Source organism: Ovis aries, chromosome X (genome assembly GCF_016772045.2).
Source record: "Ovis aries strain OAR_USU_Benz2616 breed Rambouillet chromosome X, ARS-UI_Ramb_v3.0, whole genome shotgun sequence".
Lineage (NCBI taxonomy): Eukaryota > Metazoa > Chordata > Mammalia > Artiodactyla > Bovidae > Ovis > Ovis aries.
In genome coordinates this window covers 63,264,766-63,278,182 of record NC_056080.1, presented here as the reverse complement: position 1 = coordinate 63,278,182, position 13,417 = coordinate 63,264,766, and the positions used below count along the sequence as shown (strand labels likewise).

Below are 13,417 nucleotides of genomic sequence, written 5' to 3'. Positions count from 1 at the left end.
GAACGCAGATCACTGTTTATGAAAGGATGTGGGAGATGACGACAAAGTGTTACAGGGCAATTTGGAGGGGATAACTATTCTGTATTTTGATAATAACCATGTGATGTTAAAACTTACAGAACTGTACTACACTAAAAAGGGTAAATCTTACTGTATGTCAGTTATATCTTAATAAAATAAATTGGAAAAAGATCAATGCCATTGCCATACTGAGTAAAAACAAATCATCTCAAAAGGATTCAGAAAAAAACTTTTGGGAAAAACCCAACATCCAGTCATGATAAAAAAACTTTCAGCAAACTAGGAATAGATAAGAACTTATTCAATCTGATACAAAAATCTATAGCTAATATACTTAACGGTGAAAGACTGAAAGCTATCCTTCTAAAATTAGGAACAAAGCAAGGATGTCCTCTTTTTATCTATTCTACTGATATTTTACTAGAGGTTCTAGCAAGTACAATTAGGTAAGAAAGGCTCTTTTTTTAGGGCATACAGAGTGGGCAAGGATAAATAAAATTGTCCCTATGTGCAGATGACATGATCATCTACATAGAAAATCCAGTGACAGAAAGCAGATTAATGGATGCCTGGAGATGGGGGGTAGAAGGATAGATTGGGTATGGGAGGGAGGGATTACAAAAGTGGACAAAGTTTTGATCCTGATGGACACTGACATTATCTTGATTGTGGTGATGATTTAAAGGTGTATATCTGTGTCAAAACTTTTAAAAATGTACACATTAAATATGTATAATTTATTGTAGGTCAAATATACCTCAATAAAACTGTTAAAAAATTTTATCTGCTCAAAGTTTATGACCAACAGTGATCAAGACTCAGGAACAGAAAGAGTTCACTACTCCTGTTCTTTAACAACCATTTGGAGGTAATCATATCTTTGGGAAATAAGGTTTTCAGGTAGAACTTCAGATTTTGTAATGTTTACTTCTAAATAAAAAGAAAGCAACTCCACATTTTCCCCTATCCCCAGTGTACATAAGACAAATGGTGGTTCAAGCTGTCCATACCTTCACTCGCGCTGCAGTGCCTTCCATTCCACGACTCTGAGACTCTTTCCGCTTATCTGCGACCTCTCGCTGTTTTTGGAGAGCATCCTTGAGACGCTTGTTGGCAGCTGCTGCCTAAATAAAAATGGTTCATAGTAATGTTGAATTAAAGGGTATGAAAGAAGAACATTCTCATTTCTAGCATAAAAATTCTATGGGTCTGAATTCTATAGGAACCGCATTTCTAAGTCCCCATGTACATAACACTGGTTATGGCTCAAGAGCCTAGGGGAGGTACACATTTCAAGGAAGTACTGCAGACTGATAGTATCTAGAACTGTCATATATTAGTGTTACTTTTTTTTTGTAAAGAAGCAAGTCCAATCAGGAAAAAAAATCCTTATTCGAATACTGCTATTTTCAGCAGGTTTTATGCTTGACCAACAGGGATCAAGACTCAAATTGCTGTCAAGGTTGGTATCCCTGGTTTCTCAGGACACTGGCTCATTTAAGGGATGCTATTCTGCCAGCATCTAAGCCTGAAAGTGATAATACACTTGACCTAGCAGATTGGATTTTCTTACCTCCTCAGTTTTACGTCTGAGCACATTAGACTGTTTCTGGAAGTTTCTTTCAAGTTTGAGCAGTTCATATTGCCTCTTGCGGTCCTAAGAAGAAGAGAGCCAGATTTTTAATTGCTATTCAGCTAGTTAAAATAAAACCTTATAATGTAACTGAAGAGTCTTTCAACAGTACAGTCATTATGGAAAACAGAATGAAATTCCTTAAAAAATCAAAAATAGAAAGACCATATGATCTGATAATCTCACTACTGAGTATACATGCAAAGGAAATGAAATCAGTATCTTGAAGAGATACCTGCATTGCCATACTCATTGCAGCATTATTTACAATAACCAAGCTACAGAAATAACCTAAGTTGACAAAAGTTGTTGACAAACAAATGGATAAAGAAAATGTGGAATATATTGCTGCCTGAACAACACAAGGTTAGGGGTGTCAACTCTCATGCAATCGAAAATTTGGGTTTAACTTTACAGTTGGCCCTCCATATCTGTGGTTCTGCATCCATACATTCAACCGATTGTGGAGAGTATAGTGCATGTGTGCTAAGTCTCTTCAGTCGTGTCTCACTCTTTGCGACACTATGGACAGTAGTCTGCCAGACTCCTCTGTCCATGGGATTTTCCAGGCAAAAATACTGCAGTGGGTTGCCATGCTCTCCTCCAGGGGATCTTCCTGACTGAGGGGTCGAATGTCTTTTATGTCTTCTGCACTGGGAGGTGGGTTTCTTACCACTAGCACCAACTGGGAAGCCCCTGAATAGTATAGTAGTGTAGTATTTACTATTGAAAAAAATTCATGTGTAAGTTGACCCATGAAGTTCAAATCCATGTTGTTCAAGGGTCAACTGTATACATAATGGAATATTATTCATTCACAAACAAGAAGGAAATCCTGCCATTTGAAACAATGTGGATAAACCTGGAAGTCATTATGGTAAATGAAATAAACCAGACTGAGAAAGACAAATACTGTATGATCTCACTTATATGTGCTAAGTCGTTTCAGTCGTGTCTGACTCTTTGTGACCCTATGGACTGCAGCCTACTAGGCTTCTCTGTTCATGGAATTTTCCAGGCAAGAATACTGGAGTGGGTTGCCATGCTCTCTTCCAGGGGATCTTCCCAACCCAGGGAAGCTGCATTGTCAGGCAGCCTCTTTACCACTAGCACCACCTGGGAAGCCCCTGAATAGTATAGTAGTGTAGTATTTACTATTGAAAAAAATTCATGTGTAAGTTGACCCATGAAGTTCAAATCCATGTTGTTCAAGGGTCAACTGTATACATAATGGAATATTATTCATTCACAAACAAGAAGGAAATCCTGCCATTTGAAACAATGTGGATAAACCTGGAAGTCATTATGGTAAATGAAATAAACCAGACTGAGAAAGACAAATACTGTATGATCTCACTTATATGTGCTAAGTCGTTTCAGTCGTGTCTGACTCTTTGTGACCCTATGGACTGCAGCCTACTAGGCTTCTCTGTTCATGGAATTTTCCAGGCAAGAATACTGGAGTGGGTTGCCATGCTCTCTTCCAGGGGATCTTCCCAACCCAGGGACGCTGCATTGTCAGGCAGCCTCTTTACCACTAGCACCACCTGGGAAGCCTTCTCACTTATATGCAGAATCTAAAAAAGTTGAACTCTACTTAAATCTGCTAAAAGAGTAGATCTTAAGTGTTTTCACACTGAAAATAAAGGGTAGCTATGTGAGGTCATGGATTTGCTGGAATCAGGAAATATCATATTTCCAAGTTTCTTCTCTTTCAAGATTGTTATGACTATTCTTGGTCACTTGCATTTCCATAAGAATTTTAGGATAAATGTGTGAATTTCTATAAATAAGCTAAGACAAAATTTGGTTGGGATTGTGTTGAATCTGTAGATCAATCTTGGGGTATTCCAACTTAATATTAAGTCTTCCCACTCATGAGCATGGGTTATTGTTCTTTTCACTTAGATCTTCTATTAATTAAAGGACGTTTTGTAGTTTTTGGTATACAAGTCTTACACTTGTTTTGTTAAGCTTATTCCTAAGTATTTTATTTTTATTGATGTTATTATAAATGGAATTATCTTAATTCCACTTTCAAATTGTTAGTTTTTAGTGAAGAGAAATATGACCAAATTTTGTGCATTGAACTTATATCCTGCAACTCTCCTGCTCATGTATTTGTTCTAACAGTTTTCAGTTGATTCTCTAGGATTTTCTATATACAAGATCATGTCATCTCTAACAGAGATAGTTTTGCCTTTTCCTTTTCAACCTAGATGCCTTTCATATATCTTACTTGCCTAAGTGTCCTGGCTAGAACCTCCAGGACAATGTTGAATAGAAGTGGTGAGAGTGGATGCCCTTGTCTTATTCCTGATCTGATGAGAATTCAGCTGTTAATTTTATTGGGATTTCTCCGTATGTGATGAGTCATTTTATTTTGCTGCTTTTAAGTTTTTTGTCTTTGTCTTTCAACATTTGGACATGAAGTGTCTCGGGTGTGGATCTCTGTAAATTTATCCTACTTGTAGTTGATTGAGCTTCTTAGATGTGTAATGTTTTTTTTTAATCAAATTTAGAAAGTTTTCAGTCATTAGATCTTAGAATATTTTGACTGTTGTTTCATTTATTGTTCTCAGGAGCTACCAGTCTCCTCCTAATTGTTCACTACCAAAATTTCCATTGTTTTTGACAGCACCTTTAGGTTTTAACTTCCCCAGATTCTATTGCCAAATAAAGCCAGTCCTCTTAGGGAAAACTTCATTCCTATGGCCTGCTTCTCTCCCTGGGCAGAACTATCTGTACCACTGTTTAGGACCTGGTGGGACAGCAGCCCACTTCTCTGAGTGATATCTCTGTTCTAGGATTAGGATGCTGAGCAGGGGCAGCATACCCTATTTTTCTTGGTTTGCCTCTCTTGACATGGAACCTACATCCTATGATTAGAGGGGTTAGGATAGTCAGACCCCAGTAGTTGTGGTCTTCTGCAGCAGGGATAGAGCTTCCACTCTGTGCACGGGGGTGAGATGGAAGAAGGGATCCCCAGACCTCTTGGCTGCTCTTAATCCAAAAAAAAAAAAAAAAAAAGCTTCAGCAAAATGGAGCTGTTGGGTAGGAGGGAGGGAGTTGCTCGAGGCTCAAAGGCTACAGACTCTATGCTGTTCTTATTGAGATTAAATAGATTTCCTGGAATGATTTACTTCCTGTATGCCTTTAAGACAATTTCCAGAGACTTTTAATGGTTGTTTTAATAAATGTCACCAGTTGCACTTCTTTTGCTGGAAAGAGAGACCACAAAGCTCCTTGTGCCACCATTCCTAAAACATTTCTCTCATTTTTTGATTCAACATATCACATTCTGGCCTGTTCTAAAAATGATCCCAAATTAATGTTCTTTCCTGTGCTTTCCAAGATCACTGTTACTATTCTAATTCAGGTCCCTATTATCTTTCTGGATGATGCAATATTTGCTTGTGTTCTGGCCTCTAGATTCCCAATACTTTAGTTTGTTTAACACCTGAATCCCAGATGTATCTTGGAAAGCAGTACTTTGCTGATATTACTTTGTTTCTCAAAAATCCTAAAAATCTTTACACTAACAAATTTCAAATTTCCTGAATCTTTAACAATCCAGCTTCAACTTGTCTTTCCAATGAAATCTTCTCTGACTATCCTTCATCCAACATGGATCATTTGCTATTCCTTGAAAATTCCGACAAAGCTGTCATCTCTGTGTCTTCATTCCTGATCTTCTATTTATTTGTAATGCTGGCATTTACCTCTGTCAAAATCCTCCCTATTGTTCAAGGCCTTTTCAGTTATCATCTTTTTAGTCCAACTAGAAGTGTGATTCCCTTTCTTAACTACATTGGCATTTTAGACTATTTGTAAAGTACCAGTCTCTTTATTTCTTGTATTAAAGAAAACTATGCTTAATTTTTTATGGTTTTAACTTTTTTGTTTATTCTTATAAAAAAGATATGAACTGTTTTCAGACCTTTGAAAAATTCCATGAGTTTTTTAAACCTTCTAAATAATTTTTAATTACTTTATAAACATTTTAATTTAAAAATATTTTTAAATAAAACATTTTTAAAAAATGGTACACTCTTTTTCTTAAACATTTTCTTTTCTAATTAGTGTCCAGTGTATGTATTTGGTAACCACCTGGGCTGAACCTTGCTGGATATCAGAACAAGAAAAAGGGAGGTGGGAGAAAGGTTCAAGAGGGAGGTGACATACACCCATGGCTGACCAATGAGGATACAAGGCAGAAACCAACACTGCAAAGCAACCCCCGCCAGCCAAAAATAAACAACTTTTTATAAAGTAAACACATTTTTAAAAAGATAAAAAATGATTTTCATTATTTTCTGCTTTCCTAATTATTATCCTCCCTGGTACTACATTACATACAAATATTATATAAACTTCACTATCTTAACATCACTCTCAAATTAATATATTGGAACACTAACTTGTTGAAGAAAACCATGCTTATGTCTCACTTTCCCATTTAGACAACATATTCTCTTTTTACAACATTTCTTTTATAATGCTTAGTTAAAAAATAAAACTACCATCACCTTTAGAAATTATATTCTACCACTCTTTGTAGATAAGACATTCTTCAAGGGCAGAACACGTATACTACTCATCTTTCTATTTTCCATGGTATCTAGTGGGTAGTACCTTGCACATAGTAGACGTTTAAAAAAATTCATGTTAAATTCATGAATGTATCATATATTTAGAGATCCAGTTGTTAGAAGAGAGGCTTTAATGCTAGTCAGCCCAGAAAAGGGTTCATTAGTTAGGATTCTGAGAAGCTGCAGTTACTTACCCGTTCTTTTAACTGGATTACTTCTTTGTCTTTTTGTTGCTTCCACTGTCTAAACCTCTCTGCATCCTCTTTCATCTGACGCATTAACTGTACCCGCTGGTTTTTTATCACCTATGAAAACAAAAATCAGCACAAGTAGTCACCTGCACTTATTCTGGGCTGATATACAGATGGATAGACTAACCATTAAGGAAAGAAAATCCAGAGCTGAGTTGAAAAGTTTGCTAACAGATTTTCTGATTATGCTTGCAATACTCCTTACTATGCTTGCACAGGGTTTCCAAGTATAGACTATACAAATGAACACTCTGAACAAATAATAGAAAAAAATAGTTCAGTCAGTCAGTCCTGTCCAACTCTTTGTGACCCCATAGACTGCAGCATTCCAGGCTTCTTTGTTCTTCACCAACTTCTGGAGCTAGCTCAAATTTATGTCCATCAGGTCGGTGATGCCATCCGACCATCTCATCCTCTGTCGTCCACTTCTCCTCCTGCCTTCAATCTTTCCCAGTATCAGGGTCTTGTATTGGAACTTCAGCTTCAGCATCAGTCCTTCCAATGAATATTCAGGATTGATTTCCTTGAGGATGGACTGGTTGGATCTCCTTGCAGTCCAAGGGACTCTCAAGAGTCTCCTCCAACACCACAGTTCAAAAGCATTAATTCTTCGGTGCTCAGCTTTCTTTAAGGTCCAACTCTCACATCCATACGTGACTACTGGAAAAACCAGAGCTTTGACTAGACGGACCTTTGTCCACAAAGTAACGTCTCTACTTTTTGATATGCTGTCTAGGTTGGTCATAGCTTTTCTTCCAAGGAGCAAGTGTCTTTCAATTTCATGGCTGCAGTCACCATCTCCAGTGATTTTGGAGCCCCCCAAATAAAGTCTCTCACTGTTTCCTTTGTTTTCCCATGACAACAAAGTGCCATGAAGTGATGGGACAGGATGCCATGATTTCCGTTTTTTGAATGTTGAGTTTTAAGCCAGCTTTTTCACTTTCCTCTGTCATCCTCATCAAGAAGTTCTTTAGTTCTTCTTCGCTTTCTGCCATAAGGGTGGTGTCATCTGCATATCTGAGGCTATTGATATTTCTCCCGGCAATCTTGATTCCAGCTTGTGCTTCATCCAGCCCGGCACTTCTCATGATGTACTCTGCATATAAATTAAATAAGCAAGGTGACAATATACAGCCTTGACATGCTCCTTTCCCAATTTGGAACCAGTCTGTTGTTCCATGTCCAGTTCTAACTGTTGCTTCTTGACCGGCATACAGATTTCTCAGGTGGCAGGTAAGGTGGTCTGGTATTCCTAACACTTTAAGACTTTTCCAAAGTTTGTTGTGCTTTATCCAGCCTGGCACTTCTCATGATGTACTCTGCATTTAAGTTAAATAAGCAGGGTGACAATATACAGCCTTGACTTACTCCTTTTCCTATTTGGAGCCAGTCTGTTGTTCCATGTTCAGTTCTAACTGTTGCTTCCTGACCTGCATACAGATTTCTCAAGAGGCAGGTCAGGTGGTCTGTATTCCCATCTCTTGAAGAATTTTCCACAGTTTGTGGTGATCTGTACATTCAAAGGATTTAGCATAGTCAATGAAGCAGAAGTAGATGTTTTTCTGGAATTCTCTTGCTTTTTCTGTGATCTAAGGGATGTTAGCAATTTGATCCCTGATTCCTCTGCCTTTTCTAAATCCAGCTTGAACATCTGGAAGTTCATGCACTATTGAAGCCTCACTTGGAGAATTTTGAGCATTACTTTGCTAGCATGTGAGTGCAACTGTGCAGTAGTTTGAACATTCTTTGGCATTGCCTTTCTTTGGGATTGGAATGAAAACTGACGTTTTCCAGTCCTGTGGTCACTGCTGAGTTTTCCAAATTTGCTGGAATATTGAGTACAGCACTTTTACAGCATTATCTTTTAGGATTTGAAGTAGCTCAGCTGGAATTCTATCACCTCCACTAGTTTTGCTCAGAGTGATGCTTCCTAAGGCCCACTTGACTTCACATTCCAGAATGTCTGGCTGTAGTTGAGTGATTACACCATTGTGGTTGTCTGGGTCATTAAGATCTTTTTTGTATAAAAAATTTACCTACAAGCTAAAACCAGCTCTAAATTCACTGCATATAAATGAAATTTCAAGGAAGTATCTACTAAATCTCAAGGACAAAATCTACCTAGCAACCACTGTATTCAAATAGGTTCAGTACAATGACCTGTAACCACCACTTTGTAGATGTCAGAAGTCAAACATCAGTGACCAAAAATTTTCTCTAGGTGCCAGTCATTTTGTAATCACTTTGCAGAATTATTCTACATGATCATGGAAAGTGGTCAAAATATCACCACTAAATATTAAGGTATCCTTGCCCTTTGGTTTCAGAGAATCTAACATTAAAATTCTGAATGTCAAAACTGAGTAACTGTTTTGTTATTCAAATTCTAGATGACTACTATCACAATGTCCTTACAAAAAGGACATTTGCAGAGATTCAAGCTACTTCCTCACTTGAAAACACCTCTGTAGTATAATTCTAATAGAACGCCTATGGTTGTTAAGTTTCTACAGGGTAAATGCAAGGATGAGAGTATATTACTCGTATTTCCTGGTTCAGTTTGGAGACGGTATGCTCTGTGGATTCTTTCAGCTTCAGAAGTTTAGACTGTTCATTCAGTTTCTTCTTCAGATCAGCTATTTGACCCTCTAGCTCCTGGAGACGTTTCCGGCGGCGCTCACTCAACCTAAACACAGATTTTGTAGGAATGAGGACTAGCAGGAGCAAAGTCTGATTTCAAAAGACATAATATTAGACTTCCAGGTTTACACCCTTGATATATATAATATAGGGGACCAGTCATATAGCCATCTTAAATAAGGAAGACTGGACTTCCCTGGTAGTTCAGTGGATAAGAATCCGCCTGCCAATGCCAGGACCGGGGTTCATTTCCTGGTCTGGGAAGATTCTACATGCCTTGGGGCTACCAAGCCCGTGCCCCACAACCACTGAGCCCACTTGCCACAACTACCAAAGCCCGCACATCCTAGAGCCTGTGCTCTGTAACAAGAGAAGTCCAGGCACTGCAACTAGAGAGTACTCCCCACTCGCTGCAATTAGAGAAAGCCCATGCACAGCAACAAAGACCTGGCACAGCCAAAAATAAATAAATAAATAGAAATTTTTTTAAAAATTAATACTACCCCCAAAACTAAAACTGTCTCAAAAATTAGAGCTTAATACAAAGAGCAAAGGAAATTTTTTGAGTATATAACTAGGCAGTTGTCTCAGTACTACTCCCCCCTGACCCCTGGCACCACCACTTTGTGTTAAAAGGATGGTTCTTTAAAAGCATTTCACTTCACTTTAGTTATAAGGAATAATTCTGATGATTGTTACACAAGTCTGAGATAGAAAGCAAACATTCAACATAACTTCTAAGAACATGAACTTTGGATACATAGAGAAATATAATAGAATCATTGAGTAAAAAGAAGGTAGAATAGCCAATAAGGCAAAGGTCTAAGGGACAGTGGGATATTCTGGTAATTTGTCTTGGCTTTATTCTTAACTAACTAAGGGATGGCTAGATTGATTTTTCATTTACTAGCCTGAATATTAATTCTATTCACAGGTGAATTTACCATCAGCACAGGGACCAAGAAACTGCTGGTCTGGTAGGTCTGATAATCTTTCAAAATCTAGCTCAAATGCTAACTTCTTTATTTTTATTCTGTTTAATTTTAAATGCTAACTTCTTATAAAACCTTCCTTGATTATGCCACCCTGAACTGATATCTTCTGCCTCTGAACTCTTAAAGTGATTACTGCCTAAGAAATTTATTTGGCTACTAATCACATGCTGTGTTATGGTATTCTTTTACTGTCACCATGAAATGTTATTTAAAATCTCAATTCCTTTAATTTTCTTTTGTTTTAGGTCTCCTCTCCATAATTAGGTTTAAATCCTCTAAGGGCAGGAAATGGCTCTTTTACTTTTCTATTTCCTCTACAGTTCTTCACACACAGTTAGGAACGTGAAATATAATTATTGACTTTTTTCTTACTTGGCTTGGTTGACATCCTTCTTTGCTGTTTGAAGTTCAAGAACCAATTCTTCTTTTTCCTTTTGCAAATTGATGACTTCCAATTCTAGATTTTTTATGTTATCCTAGAAATGTTATAGGTTGAGAGAAAGAAAGCATTACAAGGTAAAGGAAGAAAATCACTTCAACATTTCACATCTTAAGGAACTATGCATTCAATTTCTACCACTTCAGTTGCACACTAAAAACATTTCTACTTGATTTGATGGAGATTAAAGTTATGTAGTGGGAAAAGTACCAACTTGGAATCCAAAGGCCTAGGTTTGAACCTTGAGTCCAGCATACTCTATGTAAATAACTTAAGAAAAGCCATTTCATCTCTTTTAGCCTTAGTTTCTATGCAAAAAAGAGCTAACGTGGCAGGTCTGAGACTTATCAGTCCTAAAAACAGATCTGCTTGCAAGTTGGACCTAGGCTCAAATCTGGGAACCTGGATTTTGGTAGGATTCCCACAATTTTAAGAGTGGCTCGTTATGCCTGGACTGTGCAAGCAATATGACTTACCCTGAGCACATTGCTTTCCTTCTGGGAGTCTAGAATTTTCATATGTGCTAGGGACAAAATGCCTACATGAATTACCCCTGCTAACAATCCTGGACTCCTAGGCTCATGGGAGCTTCCCTGATAGACAACATTTCACACACATTGTTAAAATCCATTGCTGGAGGAATTAAGTACATACTATGTGACTCCATTGGAAGAAGACTCTTGGAAGCACTCAGTTTCCTACAGACTTTGCCCCATGTGGTTTTTCCCTTTGCTGATTTTGTTTTGTATACTTCCACTATAATAAACCTTAGCGGTGAGTGTGACTATACTTGAGTCCTGTGATTCCTCCTGGTGAACTGCTGAACCTGGGGGTGGTCTCATCTATGTAAGCAATTAACAACACTATCTGCCTCACAGGTTGTTGGGAAGATCAAATAAGACAAAAAAGTAAAAATATTTTGTAAACTGTAAAGAGATGCACATTCTTGTATTTAGAACTTTCAAATGTATGCATGTATCAGCAACTGCAGTTCTGCATGCATTTAGAGAACAAATTCTAGAAATGGAAGTTTGGTAGCTCTTCTAAGATAGGGAAAACTCAATGAATAGATTCCTTTCTGCTCTCACAGGAAACTGGCTGAATGAGTGGTTAGTATCCAAGAAGATTATATGAAGGCCTTCAACCAGTATTGAAATGAGACAAAGAAGCAAAGGCAGGTTAGGTAGGGCCGTATCTAAATAGGCAAGAGCTATTTTTCAAGAAACACACTTTTAGTCATTTCAATATGAACAATGATCGCTTCTTGGTCTTTTGGCTAAGATCAAGTGTAATATAAACAATGAAAACCAATCTCACTGCTTTATATACCCTGTATATTTAAACTGACAATAATGTATGTGTGTGTGTACTTATAGAAGTAACATATGAAAACATTCTTACAAAAAATAATCCAGATAATACATATAAAGGGCAAGTTCCCTTGACTGCCTCACCCCTGCCAAAATTCCAGACCTCTCTCCAGAAGTAACCATTGTCATCAGCTTGGTCCAGATCTTCCAGACACTTTTTCCTAGACATTTACATACTATGTATCTGGACATGTACATATTCTAGACATTTACATGGAAGTGTGTGCATTTATTTATTAAATATGTTTTGGCAAATGCCTGGAACACATATGTAAATAGATTTGAAAATAATATATATACATACATATGCTATATGTACATGTATGTAGATACCTACTAAAATATGTTAAAGATAGAGTCACATTATACATAGATAACATTTTGTCACTTGCCTTTTTTAAAAAAGAACTTGGTCTTAGAGATTTATTTATATCAGTGCATACAGATCTCATTGTCACAGTCTTTTTCTTTTTTGCCATAATGAAACATTCTTGTACATGCCTTCTGTGCACATGTGCAAGCCTCTTCTAGGGTAGAGACAGGTGGAATTACAGGTTCATGGGTGTACACATTTCCAATTTTAATAGATACTGACAAACTGTCTACCAAAGTGGTTATTCCAATTGACACTCTAGCTATGTATGAGAGTACTTGTTTCCCTGTACTGTTGTCAACATTTGATATTGCTACATTTCAAAATTTTTATTAATTGGATAGGTAAAAAAACAGTATCTCTTCATTATGTATGCCACATTCAGTCAATCATTATCTCACTGGCTCTACAAGGGAAATAATTCAAATAGTTGACTACTGTACTATTATAATTCATGGTAATCTGCACTAACCAGAACTTATACCTCCTCAAATTTTTCTATATCAGGACTTCCCTAGTGGTCCAGTGTCTAAGGCTTCATTCTCCCAATGCAGGGGGCCCATGTTCCATCCCTGGCCAGGGAACTAGATCCCACATGCTGCAACTAAAGATCCTGTGAACTGCAACAAAGATCAAAGATTCTACATACCACAACTAAGACCTGGTGAGGCAAATAAATAAATAGATATTACATTTTTTTTCCTATAGAAATTCCTCACAGTGATAGGAAAATATTGTTTAGAACAAAGAACTATCTTTATTTCTTAGAAAAAGAGAGACATTTACATGTGATTAAAAGGTACAGTTAACAATAAGAATTTATTTCCTTCTAACTTTAAAGTTTGGAAGCTCAAGCATATTTGATTCCAAGGGGAAAAAACGGATACGTTATCTTGCTACACCTATAGCTCTAGCTCATTACCAGCACCCATCATAGGGTCAGAAGTACACTGAGGAAACATGTTCCTGAGTTTCTAGGCAAATGTACAAGAAAGAGAGGAATAATTTCTCAGCCTTATCATTAATCCTTTGTTTATCCTGAAAAGGCCAAAATACATTTGACCTAAAAAAGGGTGCATTGTATGTCCTGTTAATATGGAGGA

General features: G+C 37.3%; 1 protein-coding gene across 5 annotated transcripts in view; it reads right to left on the bottom strand.

The window, feature by feature from the left end:
- Positions 1–13,417, bottom strand: part of KIF4A (kinesin family member 4A) — a 128,516-nt gene that overhangs the window by 30,274 nt on the left and 84,825 nt on the right. For all 5 annotated transcript variants that reach the window (XM_042242405.1, XM_042242404.1, XM_060408154.1 and 2 more), the window contains exons 16-20: positions 10,505–10,608; positions 9,039–9,183; positions 6,441–6,551; positions 1,595–1,678; positions 1,032–1,145 (exon numbers count right to left, since the gene is read on the bottom strand). In XM_042242405.1, the coding sequence (XP_042098339.1) occupies positions 1,032–1,145; positions 1,595–1,678; positions 6,441–6,551; positions 9,039–9,183; positions 10,505–10,608 (558 nt within the window). The remainder of the gene's footprint in view (positions 1–1,031; positions 1,146–1,594; positions 1,679–6,440; positions 6,552–9,038; positions 9,184–10,504; positions 10,609–13,417) is intronic.